Source organism: Capsicum annuum, chromosome 11 (assembly GCF_002878395.1).
Source record: "Capsicum annuum cultivar UCD-10X-F1 chromosome 11, UCD10Xv1.1, whole genome shotgun sequence".
In the NCBI taxonomy this organism is placed as follows: Eukaryota; Viridiplantae; Streptophyta; class Magnoliopsida; order Solanales; family Solanaceae; genus Capsicum; species Capsicum annuum.
In genome coordinates this window covers 4,501,880-4,523,770 of record NC_061121.1, presented here as the reverse complement: position 1 = coordinate 4,523,770, position 21,891 = coordinate 4,501,880, and the positions used below count along the sequence as shown (strand labels likewise).

Sequence of the window (21,891 nt, the reverse complement as noted above, 5' to 3'; positions counted from 1 at the left end):
ATTTAAATTGAATTGAAATTCAATTTAAATCATGAACATTCATACATACACAAATCTTGGATTTTGAAAAGAGATTCTTGAGCTTCATGGGTGAAAGGGATCCATGAATCAACACATGACATACCTGGGTTGTGAGTTTCTTGAAGTTCTTAGACTTGAAGAACTTGGAATCTCTTAGTTTCTTGAAGAAGGATTTGGATCTTGTTCTTGGGGATTATCTTTGAGAGAAAACCCTAATTTGATGTTGTAGATGGATAATGAACTTATGAGCTTTGATCTGATATAATTAGGGGTTAAAACGGGTGGAAAAGACCCAAATACCCTTTTAAAAACGACTTTAAAATAACTGAACGAACTATGCGACGGTGGGTGCGACGGTCCGTTGGTCCTGACCGTCGCACCTGGGCAGAATAGGGGTTCACTGTCTCTGCTGCGACGGCTTGGGCGACGGTCCGTCGGCCTGAGCCGTCGCCCTTAGGCAGAAGGTGGTCTCACTGCCTCCACTGTGACGGTCAGTCTCTAGCTCGACGTTCCGTCGGCCCTCATCATCGCACCTGGGCAGTTTTGACTGCTTTCTGTAAAATGGCCATAACTTTCTACCCCGATACCGTATTTTGACGAAATGGGTATCGATGGAAAGCTTATTCAATTTCCTACTCAACAAAAAGTGAAAATCTTAAAAATTCCACGTGTATAAAAGTGGATTCATCTTTCAAAGTAAGTCTTTGACATTCTTGGGATGATTTCAAGCTGGGTAGAAGTACGGAGTATTACAGAAATAATTAGTGTCGGACCTAAATAAGGCTCGATATAGACTATTTTAACTGGAAGGAACAGCAGAAAATACATGCTGTATAGAGAAGGAAGCAAAATTCCTACCAAAAGAGCTGGAACGGTATGCAATTGAAACTGTGAAAGCAAAGTCACAGCTGCAATTGAACTGAGTAATAACTGAAGTAAGAGATAAGTTTTTTATGATAAAGGCCATCTCTTTATAGCTACTTAAAGCCCAAGGCAGATCCTGTGAAACCAAGACTACTGTTCTAGCTAATAAACAGATAAGAGTGGAATAACTTGCAAGTCTTAAACCAACTAGGAAACTGATAAAATAAAAGAACCCGTGAAACAACTTGAATCAGATAGACAAGTCAATAATTACTTATAATGCTCCTCTAAAGTATACACCAATAATATCCAGATTTCTTTTCTGTTCTTTTCTTTGCGTCAGTAAAAGAAACTTGTACGGCTAGTTCTAACATGCAAGTTTAAGTTTACAAATTTCATTTTTCATTTTATTCTCATCTGAAAGTTGAAATAGAAATGATATGTGAAGACAATTGAATAGAAATCCTCATTCAAGGCAGGTCAGCATCCACCCATGTTATCTCATTTTATTTTGAGCTCGATTTGGTGCCAATATTATCTCATTTTGTTTCTCTTTTATTGAATTACCTAGAATCATAACAGTCCTGTTCATTTAACTCTGATTTTAGTTTCATTCCTCACTGGCCTAAACTTGTGGTTTGTTGTCATTTTGAAGAGACACGCCCTGTTACAACTAAAGCAGTAACTAGTGGAGTACTTGGACGTATTACGATTCCCTTTGCTGTAGATTCTACTCAAGAAGAAGCTCTTTTTGTGTTGAAGAAACTCGAGGTATAGTTGCCTGACCTTTATTCCATTTGAGAGTAATTAGCTTTCCTGCTGTACTTGTACAATTTTTTATGCAAATCTATGTCATATTATGGACTTAGTTATAGTTCATTTACTTATAGTGCTTGACTGAGTTTTGAACTACACGATAGCTATATAACTTTGTATTGCACTATTAATTCAGACCAGAAGCAACATATTTTCCCAAGATATGTGATGTAGCATAGGTACCGGATGGCTTTGATGTTTAAAAGTTAATTTTGGTCAAAATTTGATGGCCAGCTTCAAGAGGGAACCTTTGCTGTGTGTCCTGAATCATGAGTATTTCATATTTCCTTGTGTTGAGTGTGAGATCGGAAGCTTGGGGAAGTACAGTAACAACCTCAAGAAGGCAGCCCAGAGAAGTGATGTTGCCTAGATACTGCTGTTAGAAAAACAAAATGTAATTAAGCTAGTATGTTGCATATTCAGACTGGACTATGATTCCTTCCTTATCTCTCCTTTTTATGATATATCCAGGACTATGGATAATATGTTTTTTCCAGTGAAAACTAGCCTGTTATATTTTGTAGTCTTTGTTGTCGTTATTATGATTTTAATTGGTAATGTTATTTTCCCTCTTTGTCTTTCACCCTTCAATCAATGCTTTAGGTTTGGTTCTAAACATGACTTAGCAATTATGCTGTGAGGTATAATTGGTACTAGGCTGTCATATTGTATTTTTATTGCCAGCTAGTGACTTTACGCTGTAGCGCTATTTGTGCCTCTCTCTCTCTCTCTCTCTCTCTCTCTGACTTTTCGGTGGTTTAGATTCAGTTTCAAGCATAGTTTCACCATTATAATCTAAAGTATACAGATCATTGAAGATGATGTTAAAGCAGATGAATTATGTACAAGGAGGGAATATGCAAGATGGTTAGTTAAAACAAACACACAACTGGAAAGGTAGTTTTGGTCAACAACATTTATTTGTGCAGTTCTTTTGTTAGAAGAAGATGAAAAATTCGAGTACCACTGACTAGTTTTTCTGACCATTTTCTTTTTGACTTCTAGGAGTAGAAAGCATCGGATAGTTCCATCAGTTGTGCTTTCTGGTTCCACAATTGCTGCCTTTGATGATGTGAGTGTTGATGACCCTGATTTTGCGACCATTCAATGTAAGCTTGACGTGTTGTTACCCAACCATAGTATATATCATCATTGAAAGAGCTCAGTTGATCCTTAAAATTTTGTTATGCAGCCCTAGCTGAGGCTGGTATTATTCCTAGCAAGCTGTCAGATAGGGAGTTTGCTTCCACTTCAAATGTTTCAGAAGATCAGGGCGTCTGTTTTCTCCCGGACAGGTACTAGGATGTTCATCTCCCCCGCCTGTCCCTTCATTTCATTTCTCCCTTTGTTATCTTTGTCTATAGTTCTACTTGCGTTAATGCCTGTTTTGCTTTTTCAGATTTTTGTCTCGCCAAGATTTAATCAGTTGGAAAGCCAAAATAGAGTATGAAGTCATGCCAGGGATAGATAAAGAGGTAGGGGAAAAGCCACACTCCAGCGCTTGATTCAACTTTACTGAGATTTTGATGTCCTTTATCTGCCTGAATTATCTGACTCTGTTTACAGTTCAGATATCAAGGAAGAACATCGGTTTTCTGGATGTAAGAGACATCAATTCTGAAGCTTTGGTGGAACTTTTTGTGGATTTACGGGCTGGCGAACAGAGCATTCTTCGGAGAGTTTTTGGTCTCTTTCTTTCTCTGATTTGGCACTACTGCACAAAGAATTAGATATATAAGATGCACACGGCAAAAATGTCACCACTTCCATGTCACCCATGCATTCTTTGACATGATCAAACATCTTTCTAGATTATCTAATTCACTCAAATCATTTGGGACGGGGAGAAAAATGAAAAGATATAGGTGGAATTTAATGCATGCCAGACAGTTTTAAGTAAACGGAAGCTATGAATTAAGAAGTTTGTTGATCGCCTACGTATGATCATTTACAGGACAGGCAAAACGATTCCAGCCTGATAAACCATCCACGAAGGCTCAGGCAGCTGTTTCACTGACAAGCGGGAGAATGGAAGAATATATACAAAGTGAACTGTCAAAACTTGAAGCAGAAAATTTATCGAGACTAATGGAAATGGAAGAAATCAAGTCGGACCTACTTGATAGAGGAGAAATACAGAGGATTTGGGAGAGTAAAATGGAAGCAGAAAGAAGTCGTGGTTTGGAGGTAGAGAGTGATTATCTGGCTTCTGTTAGAGATCTAGAACAGGAAAAGATTGTACAAGAGAATGCTCGAGCTGAACTTCTGAGGCAGAAGGCAGCTCTAGACTGTCAGAAGCAGCTGCTTTCTAGTCTTAAGGAAGAGGTCGATGAGATGTCCGAAAGGCTTGCACGTGAGAAGTTTGAGCATGTGAATGAGCAGTGTGATTTAAGTGGTACAATTCATGATTTGCAGGTTAAGCATGAAGCCGTGCTTGACACAAAATCTATGTTGGAAGCTGAGATTGAGGCTTTGCGAAAACTGAGGTACAAATATTTGTTAACTGTGGCTTTTATTTACTTCTTTCTTTTTTTTTTGGGGGAAAATGGCAACATCTGTTAACTTTGTCTTGTTAAATACTTCAATAGGGAATGGAGTTTCAACATGTAGATTTTAAGTGAATATTAAATAGCACTTAAGAAGTTTGACTAATCTGGCTAAGGCATACATCTTCTGCATAGTGCATAAAAGTTTACTTATTTGTTAAGAAGTTGATGAAGCAGCTTAAACCAAGGGCATCTTCTACTGACAAACAAGATAATTGTACTCCGGAAAGATTTTTTGATGAATTACTCTGGGAACATAGTTAGAGAGATTGTCTGAAAGTAGATTAAGATTTAAATGAAAGATCATTTTTCTTGTGCCACTTCATTCAGAAAATTAAGGATGGTGTTGGCAGAGAGGTTGATAACTTATTAGCACTTGTGGTTTGTAATTGACATGAAATTATGCAATGAAAACCAAAAACTTAGTACTTCCTTTGTGAGTTGGCCTGGGAGGGAATGGAGGCATAAAGGGTGGGGTGGCACTGTACAAAAGAGCAAAAAATACTTGTCTCATGATAGGGGAATTGTCTTTTCCCTTCTAGACTAAGTTACCCCTTGGATGCAAGATTATTACAGAACTATTAGAATATGCAGAATCATTGCTAAGGATATACTTCTGCTTGTTTTGGACTGTTAATATGGCTCCAAGCACAGCCTTTCTGCTGAAACCTGTTACCTTTCTCGAAAAAAGATTAATTACATAGGTGAAGGGTTTCGCAGGATTCAGCCGAATTGCTAAGTCCATTAAAAAGATATTAGACGTTCTAAAGAGACTCGAACAGACGGAGTGCTGTTCTCTGAATCACGAATATGCTAATCGCGGGTATGTTTATCTTTGATTTTTTACTCCTTTAGGGGAGTAATCTTGAGATGAGGATAGTGGCAAGGATGCAACGGTTATATATTCTTGCTAGAACTGATGCATACTGCATACGTAATTTACACTAGTTTCCATGTTTTCACATTGAACTTCCATTGGATTGTTTGATTAAATTCTTTAGTCAAGCTTGATATTGTGAAGTTCAGGCCACTCTTGGTGACGGAGAACTAATTCTATCGATCTGATGGTGCAGTTTCTATTCCAGTTTACACTTATTTATCAGCCTGAAGATATAGAAATTTTTACTCCGGATAGTGTTTAGGTGGTAGTTGACAATGCATGTTTTCTTTTGAAACAGATCATGGGTTGAGGATGAAGCGAGGAGAAGTCAAGCTCGCGCGAAAGTCCTTGAGGAGGTTGAACGAAGGTGGAAATGGGAGGATCAATAGGAGGGAGGGGTCCCTATAAGTTAAATAATCCAGTTGTTTTGATGTACATTTTGTCATTGTCATCATCAACTTTCCTCTTTAAATATTTTCTTGGTACCATTTTGTAAACTATTCAAAGAGGAGTTGATCTCTTCTCTATGTTTCAACTAATTTTTATGGATGGTACTTCTTGATCTCTATCACTAGCAGAAAGAAATTTCAAGAAGCTGATGAGTAACTTTTTGTTGTATTTTGAAGAATGAATTTGTTTTTATCTTCCCTAACATAAGGGTAATTTTTTATTTCTTTTACCCTTGTTGTTGAGGGTCTATCGGAAACAGACTCTCTGCCTGGTAGGGGTAAGGCCTTTGTATGTTGTTCTTAGTGATCAAATTCCAATCTAATTTCAGGGACCTAATAGCTTTACATCCAAATATTTTTGATTTCCTATTTAGTGTTCATTATTCGCATTAAAGTCTCGACTAATTTGAATTTGTACACGTGAAATACACTTAGGGGAAAAAGTGGTTGTTAATATAATTTTTTCGTGCTTAGATCGATTCAAGACTCTAGTTAAGGATGGAAGAATCTTATCTCTCCCGAGAGACCCTTTATTGGTAGATCATATAGTCATCCATTTTGAAATTCCGACTAATTTGAATATGTACCATATAAAAGCCCATTTAAGAGGGCTACACCCAAGTTTGTTGGTGAAGAGTTTTTTGATTTTCTCACTGAGACAGTTTTTTCTTTTTTGGGGGGTTTCATCCAATATCCGGTACCCGCATTGGAGCTCGACTAATTCGAATTCGCGCTGGATAGGGCCTCATTCGGGGGTAGCGGTCCTTACCAAGGATTTTTCCATACTCAAGGCTCGAACCTGAGACCTCTGGTTAAAGGAGGAGCAACTCAATCCACTGCGCCATATCCAAATGAAACAGAAGAGACAAAAAAAGCTATATAATTTAGGCCAAAAAGGGACTTGTGTTGGGCAATATTTGTCAAATTGTTCAAAGTTATCACTAATCTTTCTTTTATAGGCTAATATAGTCCATACATAAGAATCCATACAAGCTAAGGCAGAAATTATTGTCAAATTTTGCTCTTTTTTGCATTACCTCAACTGTATTGGTAGGCTAACAGCTCAACATTTGGACCCCATCTTTTAATATCACTAATCAAGAAATTATGTTAATCTTGATTTAGAGATTTAAATTAATATAGTATATTCAATTAGTTGGCTACAATGAACTAATTATTGGACATAACAGGCAAGATACACTAATTAGGTGCATATATTTGTTGACCAATCCAAGAAGTCCAATTCTCCAAGGTTGAGATAAAATAAGTAATAAAGCTTTAGTTACATATTATTATTTAACTAGATAATATATTGAGTTCCTTCAATAGTTAAAAACTTACCATCAAAGTTTGTGGTGAAATAGTAAGTATTCGAGGTCTTGCGTTAGAGCTAGAGCTTTCAGTATGAAGTCACCTTTGGTAGGAAGCGCTTTACCTTCAACATGAAACTTTCCGATACAAATCTAAATTAATTAGACCCCAAAGTGGGTACCAAACAACAACAACAACATACCCAGTGTATTCCACAAAGTATAGTCTGGAGAAGGCTAAGTGTACACAGTCCATATAACAACCTCATAAATGAGATAGAGATATTATTTTCGATAAATTCTCACTCAAAAAAAGTAGATACCAAAGACCGACTAAATTTTTTAAAAAAATAATAGTAGAAAAGAATATGGTGAAAAATTGACTCTTGTGGTCTGTAATCTGAGTTCCACCTGCATAATTGGAGAGCCATAAATACCTTTATTAGCTGGACAATGTCAAAGTTTAATTGGACAACATTCATGCATTAGAGACAAATTTTTACTCCAATTCTTTACCTTTAAAGTTTTTAACTAAATTTCATAGTTACTATTTTCTTTACCTCTATGTTTCTCTGCTTAAATATCTAACTGATTCGAACCCATAACAAACATATATAACCTCATTTCATCTCATTTATCGAACATATTTGAGTCAGACTAAATTCACGTTCGCATTGAAATATCTCATAAGGGAGATAAAAGGTTCCTTAACAAAAGTGAATTTTATATCAAAGGGCTTGACAAGCTCTATTATTATCAGACATCATATTGGAGTCAAACCAAATCTGATTTCGCACTGAAAAATCTCACAGACTGATAAACCGCTCGACACTACCTAACAAACACGACTTTATATGTAGGGCTTAAAGGCTTTTGAATAAAAGTACTTATCACTCCACGATAGTCATCCAACGTGGTAACTATATATATATATATGGGGAGAGAAAAAGTCAGAGAAAGAGAGAGACCTTGAGTGAGAATGCAGAAATATTGGCTAGCAGCTGTTCCCAAGTTCATATTTTTACTGTACTCCCAAGTCCCTTTCAGCTTAAATATTCCTCAAATATACAATTTATACAACTTCTAGTCCCACCCCATAAATCCAAAAAATGTCAATCTTCTTTGGCCAAAAACTGTCCACTCAACAAACTAGTGGTTCCTATGTGTATGTTTTTGACAGTTTTTGTATTAAAAAAACAAACTTTTTCCCATTCTTGATAAGATAATAATACTTGCCCTTCAAGAATTGCACTATTTTTGCTTCAAAAAGTGATTTTTAGACTATTTTGAGTTGTGGGGTGTTCTTGTTTTTTCCCATTTTTGATGAGGTTATGGAGTGATTTTTGAGCTATGGGGTTTTATAAAAAATGGGTTGGGATTATTTTGTGTTGTTAAATGGGCTGAAGTTTGAAATTTTTGACATTGAAAAGATACCTACATGATTGTTAGGGTAGGTTTAGTGGTTGCTGCTTCTATAGCTGCTTATGCAGTTAAGCAGATTAATGTAAAACCTCCAAAGTCATCATCCAAGAAATCAGGTAATTTTCTTGGTCAGTTGTGTGTTTGAGTTTCTTGAGTCGAGGGTCTATCGGATATAGTCTTTCTACCTCGTTGGTAGGGTTAAGGTCTGCGTAGACACTATCGTTTCCAGACCTCATTTGTGGGATTATATGTTGTTGTTGTTGTTGTTGTGTATTGAATTTCTTGAGTTGAGGGCTATTGAAAACAGTCTTTCTACCTGACAAGGTAGGAGTAAGGTCTACATACATACTGCCTTTCCGGACCCCATTTATGGGATTACACTGGATATGTTCTTGTTGTTCTTGTAGTTGTATATTGGATTTCTTGAGTCGAGGGTCTATCGGAAACAATCTCTCTACCTCCCAAGGTAGGTGTAGGGGTAAGGTCTGCATACACACTGCCCTTCCCAGACCTGACCCCACCTGTGGGACATTGGGTATTGTTGTTGTTGTTATTGAAGGGGAGTCTTGTATTAACTGTTAAAGTTGTCATATAACTAGGAGGTCATGATTTCAAGTTGAGGAATCAGCCTCTCGCATAAATGTAAGTTAAGGCTGCGTATAATAAACCTTTGTGGTTCGGCCCTTCCCCGGATGCGCACATAGTGGGAGATTTAGTACACCAAGATGCCCTTTTATGTTGTTGTTGTTGTTGTATATTGAATTTGCAATGTATGATTGGTTTTCGATATTGATACAGTGTAAAGATTCAATTTTTAACGGAATAATTCATCCAAATGAGTGATCAGAGATTGTTCTTTTGTGCCTAATTGATTTTTATGTTTTCTTATGTATTTGGTTATTAGGAAATGGTGAAGAATTGCCTGAACAACGAGGCTATGGAGGTGATGAGAAGGAACAGCTCGTGTATTCGACGGATGGCCTCAAAGAAGTGGTTGTAAGTATAGAGAAATTTGTGTACTCTTTGTTTGGTTAATAGTGTTGATATCTCCTTTAGCAACAATTTGATACTGAGTTATAGTGTTTGTTTCAATATTTTTTGGATGTTATAGTGAAATGGTGTTAGAGAGAATATAATATAACATAACATGAAAGATTGGTTCCGCAGAAAGTATGACTGATATGGTGAAATGTTGTTATAGAAAGGTCTGACTGTTTTTGGATTTTGTTTCGTTTGGTGACTTGTAGGATGAGGAAGAAGAGAAAGAAGAAGTTAAATTAATCAATGGAATTATAAATCCAGCACAGGGTAACCAGCTTGATCTTGATGATGATCTTTTCCCTGAATTCGAAGATCTTTTATCCGGGGAGATTGAATTTCCGTTACCAAGTGACAAGTATGATACAGGAAGAGAAGAGAGAGAGAAGGTTTACCAAACTGAGATGGCCAACAACGCTAATGAACTTGAAAGATTGCGAAACCTTGTTAAGGAACTCGAGGAAAGGGAGGTGAAGCTTGAAGGGGAGTTGCTTGAGTATTATGGTTTGAAGGAACAAGAATCAGATATTCTCGAGTTACAAAAGCAGCTCAAAATTAAGACTGTTGAGATTGACATGCTCAACATCACGATAAACACGTTACAGGCCGAGAAACAAAAGCTTCAAGAGGAGCTTTTTCATGGAGCTACTGCTAGGAAAGATCTAGAAGCTGCTAGAAGCAAGATTAAGGAGCTGCAAAGGCAGATGCAACTCGAAGCTAACCAAACGAAAGCTCAGCTGTTGTTGCTAAAACAACATGTTACTGGACTTCAAGAAAAGGAAGAGGAAGCTTTCAAGAGAGATTCCGAGGTTGACAAGAAACTTAAACTTGTGAAGGAGTTGGAAGTGGAGGTTATGGAGCTTAAGAGGAAGAACAAAGAACTTCAGCATGAAAAGAGAGAGTTGGTTATTAAATTGGATGCTGCTGAATCTAAAATAGCAAAGCTTTCTAATATGACAGAGGTAAATTATAACTCTTGATACCACTATTTTCATGTAAACTGATCAAGTTTAGGACAATAGCCATATTCTGATATCTTGTTATTATCATAATTGTGATGGTAGATATGCTTTTGCTGTTTCTCATGCTCTTTAATTCCTTCTAGTTTGACCAATGGCGGAGCTAAGATATTGAATTTATGGGTTCGAAATCTAGAAAAGATAGTTTACTGGGTTCTGGATAAAGTATTTATACATATTAAGTAAATTTTGAAAAACAAATGCAATGTTTGGACCAAAGCTATTAGGTTCTTGCCGAGCCTATAGACAGGCTTATAGCTCCATCCCAAATTTTGATAGTTGTTTTTTGCTCGCACCACTGAATAATTGGAGATTCTCAGCTTCTAATGAGAATGATTGTGTGATGTTTTTGGTTAGTGTGTGAACTGATGGTATGTAAATTCCTGACCTTTTTTTGGCATGCTGCTGCAGAATGAACTGGTTGCTCAGGTGAGGGAAGAAGTAACTAATTTGAAGCATACAAATGAAGATCTTCTAAAACAAGTAGAAGGACTTCAAATGAACAGATTCAGTGAAGTTGAAGAGCTAGTGTATCTTCGTTGGGTCAATGCATGCTTAAGATTTGAACTTCGGAACTACCAAACACCTCAAGGAAAAGTATCGGCTCGTGACCTCAGTAAAAGTCTGAGCCCAAGATCTCAGCAGAAGGCCAAACAGTTGATGTTAGAATACGCAGGATCAGAACGTGGGCAAGGAGATACAGATCTTGAAAGCAATTTTTCTCAGCCATCTTCTCCCGGTAGTGAAGACTTTGATAATGCTTCTATCGACAGTTCCACTAGCAGATTTAGTAGTTTCAGTAAAAAGCCCAACTTAATCCAGAAGTTGAAGAAATGGGGCAGCAGAGGTGGTAAAGACGATTCTAGTGTTATGTCTTCACCAGCAAGATCTCTTGGGGGAGCATCTCCGGGTAGGATGAGTATGAGCGTTAGACCAAGGGGTCCACTTGAATCGCTAATGCTTAGGAATGCGGGTGACGGTGTAGCCATCACTACTTTTGGAACAGCTGAGGAATATGATTCCCCGGAAACACCAAAGCTTCCATCTATTAGGACACGAGAATCTTCTGCTGAGGCACTGAATTCAGTTGCATCATCATTCTCTCTGATGTCGAAATCAGTGGAAGGGGTTCTAGATGAGAAGTATCCGGCATTCAAAGATAGGCATAAGCTGGCAGTAGAACGAGAGAAGCAAATTAAGGTAAAAGCCGAGCAAGCAAGAGCAGCAAGGTTTGAGAGGTCCTTGCCTCCAAAACTTGCTCAACTGAAAGAGAAGTCGGTACCACTGCCAGGGTCAGTACCAGTTTTGCCGGTGGTCTCTGCCTCTGGTGACTCAGCAGAGCAGTCTGGTGATAGCAAAACCGACTCTCAAGCAGTAAGCAAAATGAAACTTGTTAATATTGAGAAAAGACCTACTAGGACTCCTCGTCCACCTCCTAAACGATCAGGAGGTGGTCCAGCTCCAGCTAATGTTACAGGTGGAGCACCTGGAGGTCCACCCCCACCCCCACCTCCGCCTGGTGCTCCACCACCGCCTCCGCCACCTGGTGGAGGACCTCCTAGACCACCACCTCCTCCTGGATCTCTAATGAAAGGAGGAGCTGGAGGTGATAAGGTCCATCGTGCTCCTGAATTAGTTGAATTCTACCAAACATTGATGAAACGCGAGTCAAAGAAGGACACACCATCAGCTTTGATAACCGCTAATTCAAACACATCAGATGCAAGAAGCAACATGATTGGGGAGATAGAAAACAGATCAACATTCCTGTTAGCTGTATGTAGAACTTCTCTTTTACTCCTTTGAATAATGCATGTGCCTATTACCCTATTCTAACTCAAAGGAGAATTGTGCAAAACCAGGTGAAAGCTGATGTGGAAAGTCAAGGTGAATTTGTCGAGTCATTGGCAACTGAAGTTCGTGCTGCTTCATTTACTAATATCGAGGATCTAGTGGCATTCGTGAACTGGCTAGATGAAGAACTCTCCTTCTTGGTATTTCCTTGACATTATACCTTCAAATTCCCTATTCCTTAAATAGGGGACATGAACATCACTTTTCATAAATAGCAGTATTTGTGCCCCTAATAAAAAAGTATGGCGATATTTATTGAGTTTTCAAAACATAAAAAAAGTTTTCTATCAAAATGTATCATATATACACTGACGATCATACAAACATACAGTCATACATACACTAGCCTGAGGGATGTAGTAAAAATCTGCTATAAAAATAAAAGAATCTAGCTATTTTCTGTAATAATTTAAAAATATTGCTAAAACAGGTAATTAGTGGGCTTAAGTTGTTATATCATGTCAGTTTCCCTTATTAATCATATTTTTATACAGTGGATATGAAAATAGTTGGTTAATTAATCTCTCCCAAGCGACGAGGACCATGCACTTTCTGCATTATATACCTGCAGCATTCATTAACAGTTTATCTCATTGATCTTTTCAAGGTTGATGAACGAGCTGTCCTCAAGCACTTTGACTGGCCTGAAGGAAAAGCCGATGCATTGAGAGAGGCTGCCTTCGAATATCAAGATCTAATGAAACTAGAAAAGCAAGTAACCACCTTTGTTGATGACCCAAATCTTCAATGTGATGCTGCTTTGAAAAAGATGTACAGGTTGCTTGAAAAGTAAGTCTCTGATGATATCTATGCCTCTTTTTGTCTATAAACTAGAGAATTTAGGTTTAGTAGGATGCAGGGGAGGATCCAGGCATGGACGAGTCTGAACCCCCATGGCGGAAAATTACACTGTTTATACACGTTTAAAATTATTTTCTATGTATATACCATGGATGTTGGACCCCCTTCATAATTTGAACCCCCTTAGCGGAACTCCGGGCTCCGCCATTGGTAGGATGTGAAAATGGTTGAGACTTAAACAAACTGTTCCATACCACATTTAAACTTAAACATATTTTGAATTGGTACCTTTTCACTAAGTTGTTCGGACTCTCCAAAAATGTTGCTGCACCCATGTCCGATCCTTCAAAAATACACTACTTTTGGAGGATCCGGCACGCACCTGTCAACATTTTTGAAGAGTCCAAGCAACATAGCCTTTTCATGTGTAGTTCATTTTTTTCTTCATTTCATTCCTATGTATAGCTAGCTCAGATTTTCATTCTGGATACCAGGGTGGAACAAAGTGTTTATGCACTACTGCGTACTCGCGATATGGCTGCATCACGATACAGAGAATTTGGCATTCCTACTGATTGGTTGCAAGATTCAGGTGTTGTTGGCAAGGTATGTTCTTATGTAGAAACATCATTGCGGTGTCCTTTCTCGAGGCTTTTTCATATAAAAACGCGAACTTTTCCGCCAAAAACCATGCTGCATGAAGACCTCAGAATGTGAAGTGAATTAGGAAATATCAAGAACCTGTGTAATTAACATAAAATACGATTTCACTTCGCGATAAGTTCAAAAGAAAGAACAAAAAATTTGCAGAGAAATGATCTGTTATGTTTTTCTCTTCTGCAGATCAAGCTTTCTTCAGTACAGTTGGCGAGGAAGTACATGAAACGTGTAGCATCTGAGCTCGATGCACTGGATGGACCCGAAAAGGAACCAAACAGAGAGTTTTTGATTCTACAAGGGGTTCGTTTTGCTTTCAGAGTTCATCAGGTATATACACACCACACCTGCATTTTGTTCACTTGTTTTATTATAGATACTGATTGAAGAATTCACCAGCTTGACTTTGAAAATCCTTCTTTTTGCCATCTTCAGTTTGCTGGAGGATTTGACGCTGAAAGTATGAAGGCATTTGAAGAACTAAGGAGTCGAGTCCGGTCACAAATAGGAGGAGAGAGTACACAAGAACCATGAATATATTTGTATTTTGGTTTTAGTCATTGTATATTTCATCTTTTTTCTCCAAGTATAGCAAACATATTCCATCTTGGACATTTTGTACAATTCAAAAGGTTCAACTCAAGGTGAATATCAGATAACACAGATTAGTTAAAAGAAGTTGCAGGAATAAATATTATAGGGGGAAACACTTTTGACAACTTCACTATAAGTGAATTTTGGATCTCCATATTCATCAATTCTGAAAATTTGAGTATACATTACACTGGAAAAAATGACTGAAACACTTGCATAACTGTTGAATATTAAGAAATTCGAGTAATCAGTCATATTAACTTCAAGCTTGAAGTATGTCGCCCCCAACGATGAGAAACTTGAGAATGTAGTTTATGGTGATTCAATCATCAGTACTGTTTCCTCCATTTAACATGGTGAACCTTCACATTGTACATAGATAGGGAAAACGTTTATTGACTGCGCGGCCATGAATATTGTTACGACAGCTGATGCAAACTGACTAAAGGCATGCTTATAGCTAAACATGTTATTGAGGTTTCTTGATTTCATCTGCTATCTCATTGTGATGACAAGACTTCTATCTGTAAATTTGGCACCTCCAACCTTCCCTTGAAGTTGAGATGGTAGACGAATGACACGTCTTTGATCACCAGCCTCCACCAACAATTCAGATCCTCCTCTAAACTGCAAATAGCCAGAAATTCTGATTAATTTCACCATATAATTTGGTTTTCAGTAGCAAAACAAGTAGAGCAACGATAATAGCAATGAGCCTTTGGTCATCGTAGTAGCTTCAAAGGGTCGAGCACTCTCAAATTGGACAACCGAAGCAAGTTAGATGTCAGAAGAACTTTTCATGTGCTATATTAACAGCAAAACTCTGATCGCATCCTAGAACAGCAAGCTAGGAATGTTCTTAATCGCTCAACTACATAATATAGTGCTTCATGCAAACGTAAGCACCTGTTGAATGCTTCATAGTCTGCGTTCGTTGCAGTTAAGTGAGTCAATGTTTCATCTAGTGAAGAATTTCATTGCAAGTTCACAGGAGGATCACTTTTGGTATCATAGTATACGCAAAATGCAGATAGGTGAAACAAACCATACTACATACTTGATATAGCTTGATTTCCGATTTGTCAAAACCGGGCATGAGAAGTGTGACAATTTTGTTGGTTGGATCAAAGGTAACTGGAGGAATGCTGGCCTTATGAGCTGTTACTGTCAGAAGATTCCGTGCACTCTCGCTATGACTATCCTGCATAATCTTGTTCCAATCTAGATGGGCTCCCACTGAGATATGTGGAACAAAAGCAGAAGGCAAAGGTGAAAAAATCTCAATCGTTGCTCCTGATTCTCCACTTGAATTTGGCGATGCAAGAGCAAATGCACCAGAAACCTGTGCACCGGCCTGGATTATGCAACCCCAGTAGCGTAAAGCAGAAGCCATAGACACAGGGCTGTTTCTATCCACCACAATATAGCAACCAAACCTTTTGGGTTCTGCAAATATTTTAGATCCTCTCTGCAGCATGCAAAATCATTAGAACCTTTAGTTCAAATTCGATGCAACAACAAAAACAAAATACCTAGTGTAATCCCACGATTGGGGTCTAGGCAAGGTTGGAGTGTACGCAGACCTTACCATACCAGAGGTAGAGAGGCTGTTTCCGATAGACTAGGTCAAAATTGATGGTATCTTTGAAAAAAAAGATTAGTAGTTAACATACCCCCAATACTTGTTCTAGAAGGTCCCAAATTTCTGAACTCATTTTCCCATTCAGATTAAGATTGCTACCGCTTAGAGTCAAGGCTTCTTCCGCAAGTCTCAAAAGTGAGGGACTTGCCAGCCTTCCTAAATCAGTTTTTTCAGCTAAATTGCGGAGATATTTCAAGTATAACCTGCATGTGGAAATAAAAGATATGATATTCCACATCGATTTTTGCATAGAGACATTTAACAAGTCGGGGAGAAGATCTAACCTTGCTTTGCTGGTTGCACCAATCATCCTAATCGTTTCTTCAGTACTCATGCCATCATAAATAATAATATCAAATTTCTCTTTTTTACTATTTTGTCGAACCACATTTTCAAAAAATCCTACAAGCTGCTCGAGTGCTAGGGATGAAAATATGGAATCCATACCAGGAAGTACTCCAAGCTCTTCTCCAACTACCTAAGATATTGTGAAAAAAGTTACTCAAAGAGAACTCATCCAGTTCTGGCGAAAGAAAGACAGACAATTGCACCATTAAGTTACATACCTACCCCTTCAAGAACTCCTTGAGTCATATTAAGACGAGCATCTGCTTGCTTCAGTTTATTAAGAGGTTCAAGGAGCATCTGCAATTACCGATGATTGTTCAGCGTAAATGAATTGCAACCAATATAAAATCTCAACATTGCAGGAAAGACGGGTGAAGTAAGGGTTAAACAGGAACTGACTTTTGTAGTTTCCAATCTAACGGCTGAAAGGTTGTCGTTGCATGTTATTGGCGATGTCCCAATCTTACAATTCAGAAGATATTCAGCTGTCGGATCTTGAGAATGTATCACCAAGCATGTTTTGAGCCCTGACATTGCATAATGCTGGTAAGAAAAGAAATTTGCGGGTTAGTCTACCTAACTTCATCTTATTCAGGAGAAACGTGTGATTCCTGTTATGGTACATCATTAGTTAAGGTTTAAAGAGGAAAAGACAGGCAGATTCAGGGTCAATGTAGAGTGTCTCTTTAATCTTTTGTATAGTACTAGACGTCGACGATATAATAATATCATAGAAAATACACTGAAAATGAAAGGGCAAAAACAAAGCAAATTGTGGCGATAGTGCCAAGATAATAACACTAAATGGAAGAGCATGCTGTTATAAATTTATAGGGGAGAATGTAGCCAGAGATGCAGTGATCAATGAATATTGTGTTAATATTTCGCGTGAGACCTAAACGTATGTGTCATCGTCACATACAGAACATAGCTTTTGTCCGGATATTTTAAGGAAACAAATCACCTAAAAACAATATTATGATGATTCCCAGGAAACAAACTTCTAAACGATTCATGAGGTTTGTTCACTTCCTACCCCCTCCCCTGCACTCCTGGATGTTTTTTCCATTCTTTGCTCCACTGCCCACAGCGTCGAAGGAAAAAGAAAAGGGAAGACAAAGTGTAACAAGTTTTCCTTCTGACAAACAAGAGAATAAGCACGTGACGAGAGAAAACTTGGTTGCACTCGTGCTTTCCTTGCAGTATCATGAATAAAAGTATTAAAGTTGGAATTATTGTCTTTTGATTTTGATTGTGTATTACAAAATTGGTATACCTCCTTGAAAACAGTTCGTAAAGAAAAAAAAGTTGAATGTTATTTAAGACAAATGAACTAAATCATGAAAGTAACTGTGAGTGCTTCATTTGAGTTGTATAAGTACTCCAGTAAATAGTGAGTGCTTAAGCAAGTAAGAAAACAACAAGAAGAGAGTAGTCAAGTGAGAAATAAGATAGAGAGCAACATAGAGAGTCGTTAGAGTGTGAGTGCAAGAAAAATTAAAAGGGTAGCACGGTGGACTAAAGCTCCCGCTACACTCGGGGTCCGAGGAAGGACCGGACCACTAGGGCCTTTTGTAAACAACCTTACACTGCATTTCTGCAAGATGGTGCTTCCACGGCTTGAACCCATGACCTCCTGGTCACATGGCTACAACTTTACAAGTCACACAAGAAAATTAGTGCAAGAATCATAAGACCGAAGGGAGTCCTTACTTTTCAATAATAAAATTCAAGTTGTTAGCAACTCCGTCAACAATTCTAACAACAAACAATCTATCCTCTTATAGAAGCCAGGGATAGAAAAGAGTTCAAACACTAATTCAGTCCCAGATGATCTAAAAAGCATCAACACAACCCCACATTTTCAACCAAAACAACAACAGCATCCATACACCGCTTACAAAAGAGAGAATGAACAGAAACTTAGAATCTTTATAGCAAAATTGTACACTTAATCCACTAACCTGAGCAGCAAAATGGCATAAGTGGCTTTCCCAGAACCCCCTTTGCCCAAAAAGGTAACTAGCTCAGTGGATTTTGCATTATTAGCTGAATCATCACTAGTAATAGCCAAAATCGCATTCTTGATCTTCTTCTTGTATTAGCTAAAGATTTTATCTTTTTCACTGGCTGGTTGAAAAAAATCAGAATATGTTTCTTCTAGTATAGTTTACTTTAATCGTCTGATTTATCGTCCTATGGTTTGCAATTACTAGCTTTCGCATGATGCCCTGCTAGTTTGATCCCAACAATTCAGGCCCAAATGATTTATGAAGCATCAATACAACAACTCCACATTTTCAACCAAAACAACAACATCCATCTACTGTTTATAAAAGATAAAATGGAAAAAAAAAAAATAAGTAGAATCTTTAGAGCGAAATTCAGAATAAGTTTCTTTTAGTATAGTTTACTTTGTTGTCAGATTTATCATTGTTATGGTTTGCAATTACTAACTTCTACATGACGCCCTGCTACTTCGATCCCATCAATTCAGTCCCAAATGATTTAAGAAGCATAAACACATCCACATTTCCAACCAAAAGAACATCCATCTACTACCTAAAAAAGATAAAATGGAACAAAAAGTAGAATCTTTAAAGCAAAATTCAGAATATGTTTCCTTGTAGTATAGTTTACTTTGCACTCAGATTTATCGCTCCTGCGGTTTACGGTTTGCAACTATTAACTTCCGCATGACATCGTGCTACTTCTAACCCAACAATTCAGTCCTAAGAATTTATGAAGCATCAATACAACCTCACATTTTCAACCAAAACAACAACAACAACATCCATCTACTGCTTATAAAAGAGAGAACACAACAAAAAAGTTAGAATCTTCAGAGCAAAATTTAATACTCCCTTTATCGCAATTTATGTGTCACCCTTTCCTTTTTAATCCGTTCCAAAAAAATAAAATTCACCATACTGTAAATTTTCTCTTTTACCCTTTTTTGACACAAATTTTAAAAGTCATTTATTATTTTTTTCAAACAACATGTCAAATTAAAACAGTGTCACATAAATTAAAACAGAGGGAGTAGTTATCTCTAGTACTACTAGTAGTTATTTTAGACACAAATCTCTAAAGTCTTTATTTTTCCTTAAACATCTTATCAAGTCAAACGATACCACATAAATTGAAACGGAGTGAGTAGTTATCGAATAGTAGTAGTTATTTTAGACACAAATTTCAATACCCTTCATTCCTTTTAAACATTGTGTCAAATCAAACTGTTATTTTTTCTTAAACATTATGTCCAAAGTCATTCATTTTTTTTATGATAACCGTGGTGTTTGGGTCAGCTTGCGCGTACCTCGACTAAATCCACGGGATACCTGCCACGTCCCACCAGCAACAGGTCCCAAGTAACTCCGTCCACCAAGAAAACACCTAGTATTTGCCTTTGCTGGGAATTGAACCTGAGACTCATGGTGCTCATCTCAACTTCATTGAACCACTAGGCCACACCCTTGGATGCAGTCATTCATTTTTTCTTAAACAACGTGTCAAGTCAAACAGTGTTGCATAAATTTAAATTGAGAAGAGTGAGCAGTTATCTAATACTACTAGTAGTTATTTTAGACACAAATCTCAAAAGTTCTATTTTTACTTAAAATATTGTGTCAAGTCAAACAGTACTACATAAATCGAGACAAAGTGAGAGTGATTAATCAACTAACCTGAGCAGCAAAGATGGCAGAAGTAGTTTTCCCAGAACCCCCTTTGCCCAAAAAGGTAATTAGCTTTGTGGATTTTTCATTTTTAACTGAATTATCACTAGCCATAGCCAAAATCTCCATTCTTGATTTCCTTCTCCTTGTTTTAGCTACACATTTTATCTTTTTTATTGGCTGGTTGAAAATATCAGAATATGGGTAATTTTGGGTGGAGAATAATGAAGATGTTGTTAACATTTGTACAGTGGAACTTGACATTGTTCTACAAGATTAACGTTGTTTGTAAACAACACAGGGAGAGTAGTAGTACATTCAAATTCAATTTAGGAAAGTTAGGCCTTTCTTAAAAAAAATAAAAAGAATAAGTAAAAAAAATATCTAGAGTAGCATAGTTAAGTACTCCCTCCGTTTCGAAATAAGTGAATTATTGAGATATTTATTAATGTTTCAAAATAAGTAAATTATTGAATTTTTTTCCAAATTTGTTCTTATGATTTGACAAACAATTAACTTTTGAAAAGGCATTACAAGGTCAACTTTTTCTTTCTTTTTTTGGGGGTAAAAATGAAAAGTTGTGTTAAATTTATGTCTTTAATATTAAATTATAAAAAATAACAACACTTTTATCAAATCACATTTTGTAGCATATATATTTGTATTTTTGTAGCAACAATTTGTAAAAATACAAAATTCATATCGATCATAAGGACAGTAAAAATCATATGTATTTGTATTTTTGTAGCAACACTTTGCAAAAATACAAAATACAACTTGTTATATTATGTAATTATGAAACTGTTGCTATGAAACTCATAATTAAGGGGCTAAATATGCTATTTTTGAATTTTGCCCCAAAAAAAATAATAATAACATAAATATGCAACTTAACTTATGTATTTACACAAATCTCCACTCTTATAAAGTAACTTAGAAAAATTTCAATTAATTATGTATCTTCATCGAATACATTAAAAGCTAATTATGTATCTCGACGGATCTAAAAGCGAAAAGAATGTATCTAGAGCTAATTATGTACGTTTACAAAGGAAAAATTGTATCTTTGTTGGATGTATTATGTATTTCGACCGACTCAAAATCAACCCTATGAACATTTTTTTCCTCACGTTCACAAACGGTGTTAATTGTAGCTTGTCTATTTTTGGACAAACTGTCCGTTTTGGTACATAAAGAAACGGACTGTCTGTTTTGACTCTAGACTTGAGAAAGTGTCCCTTTTAACTCCGAACTCTTTTATATATTATATATTGCTTCTCTAGTTCTCTTTCTTGGTGTGTATTATTTGACATGTTAAATTCACTAACTTTTGATTTGATTATGTATTTGTATTAAGAATATTTATATATATATATATATATATATATATATATATATAAAATTGATTATGCATCTCTACGATCTAAAATCAAAATTTTTCGTAATAATGTAAAATGTCAAAAAAAAATTGTAATTGAGCTCCAAATTGTTGGGATTTACTTTTTTCCTGCTTTCACATTAGTATCCGACTAATTTAGATTCGAGTAGGTCCATCGAAGGGATCTCTACCAAGGTTATTCTATATTTAAAGCTCGAAACTAAAACCTCTTTTTACATGTTGATCCTTATCATATGAACACAATATTTTTTTGTTTGTTTGTTTTTTCTTAGGTCCTCTTTGACATAATTTGAAATTAGATTAATTTAAAGTTGAAGTTTTATTTGAATGTGCAATTCTCATTTGTTAATGTGTATTTTTTCTCAAAAATATGAAAATTCTATAAGTTGGGAAAGCTATCAAATTTTTTTGAATTTTTATGCTGTCTTACCAAATGAGTATACCATAGTCCATAAGCAATATATCGAAATATATCACATATCTTCATGTTGCTTTTATAGATAAATATATACAATTATAAATTTACAAATGCACATAATTTTATAAAAATTCAC

General features: G+C 36.6%; 3 protein-coding genes across 5 annotated transcripts in view; 2 read left to right on the top strand and 1 right to left on the bottom strand.

Moving 5' to 3' along the window:
• Positions 1-5,776, top strand: part of LOC107848085 — a 10,516-nt gene extending 4,740 nt beyond the window's left edge. Inside the window, exons 4-11 of the mRNA XM_016692759.2 lie at positions 1,541-1,656; positions 2,510-2,598; positions 2,707-2,810; positions 2,894-2,996; positions 3,101-3,176; positions 3,273-3,387; positions 3,656-4,187; positions 5,426-5,776. Of these exons, the coding sequence (XP_016548245.1) occupies positions 1,541-1,656; positions 2,510-2,598; positions 2,707-2,810; positions 2,894-2,996; positions 3,101-3,176; positions 3,273-3,387; positions 3,656-4,187; positions 5,426-5,516 (1,226 nt within the window). The 3' untranslated portion in view covers positions 5,517-5,776. The remainder of the gene's footprint in view (positions 1-1,540; positions 1,657-2,509; positions 2,599-2,706; positions 2,811-2,893; positions 2,997-3,100; positions 3,177-3,272; positions 3,388-3,655; positions 4,188-5,425) is intronic.
• Positions 5,777-7,843: 2,067 nt separating this feature from the next.
• Positions 7,844-14,355, top strand: LOC107847459 (protein CHUP1, chloroplastic). The gene is made up of 9 exons (XM_016691726.2): positions 7,844-8,424; positions 9,213-9,304; positions 9,556-10,308; positions 10,777-12,141; positions 12,228-12,359; positions 12,827-13,008; positions 13,515-13,626; positions 13,864-14,007; positions 14,113-14,355. The coding sequence occupies exons 1-9, from the start codon at positions 8,325-8,327 to the stop codon at positions 14,209-14,211; spliced, it is 2,979 nt and encodes a 992-aa protein (XP_016547212.1). The 5' UTR covers positions 7,844-8,324; the 3' UTR covers positions 14,212-14,355.
• A 32-nt stretch (positions 14,356-14,387) lies between these two features.
• Positions 14,388-20,288, bottom strand: LOC107847460 (uncharacterized protein At1g26090, chloroplastic). Of its 3 annotated transcripts, XM_016691729.2 has the most exons (8): positions 19,948-20,287; positions 16,661-16,804; positions 16,484-16,558; positions 16,361-16,391; positions 16,198-16,234; positions 15,945-16,116; positions 15,329-15,739; positions 14,388-14,898 (listed from the first exon to the last, which is right to left on the bottom strand). In XM_016691729.2, exons 1-8 carry the CDS (start codon positions 20,200-20,202, stop codon positions 14,767-14,769), a joined length of 1,257 nt encoding a protein of 418 aa, XP_016547215.1. In that variant the 5' UTR covers positions 20,203-20,287; the 3' UTR covers positions 14,388-14,766. The 3 variants fall into 3 exon arrangements, with proteins under 3 accessions (XP_016547215.1, XP_016547214.1, XP_047255352.1); XM_016691728.2 differs by having other exon boundaries at positions 16,198-16,391; positions 19,948-20,288; XM_047399396.1 differs by lacking the exon at positions 19,948-20,287 and adding an exon at positions 19,581-19,904 and having other exon boundaries at positions 16,198-16,391.
• Positions 20,289-21,891: the final 1,603 nt, after the last annotated feature.

What these genes read in the sequence shown, in the direction of transcription:
- LOC107847459 (XM_016691726.2), top strand. Translation starts at nt 8,325, where the DNA reads ATGATTGTTAGGGTAGGTTTAGTGGTTGCTGCTTCTATAGCTGCTTAT. An exon ending in GATCAACATTCCTGTTAGCT is followed by an intron (nt 12,142 to 12,227) that starts GTATGTAGAACT and finishes GTGCAAAACCAG; the next exon opens with GTGAAAGCTGATGTGGAAAG. An exon ending in ATGTACAGGTTGCTTGAAAA is followed by an intron (nt 13,009 to 13,514) that starts GTAAGTCTCTGA and finishes TCTGGATACCAG; the next exon opens with GGTGGAACAAAGTGTTTATG.
- LOC107847460 (XM_016691728.2), bottom strand. Translation starts at nt 20,202, where the DNA reads ATGTCAAGTTCCACTGTACAAATGTTAACAACATCTTCATTATTCTCC. An exon ending in TTAGATTGGAAACTACAAAA is followed by an intron (nt 16,559 to 16,660) that starts GTCAGTTCCTGT and finishes CGGTAATTGCAG; the next exon opens with ATGCTCCTTGAACCTCTTAA. An exon ending in CGGAAATCAAGCTATATCAA is followed by an intron (nt 14,899 to 15,328) that starts GTATGTAGTATG and finishes GGCTATTTGCAG; the next exon opens with TTTAGAGGAGGATCTGAATT.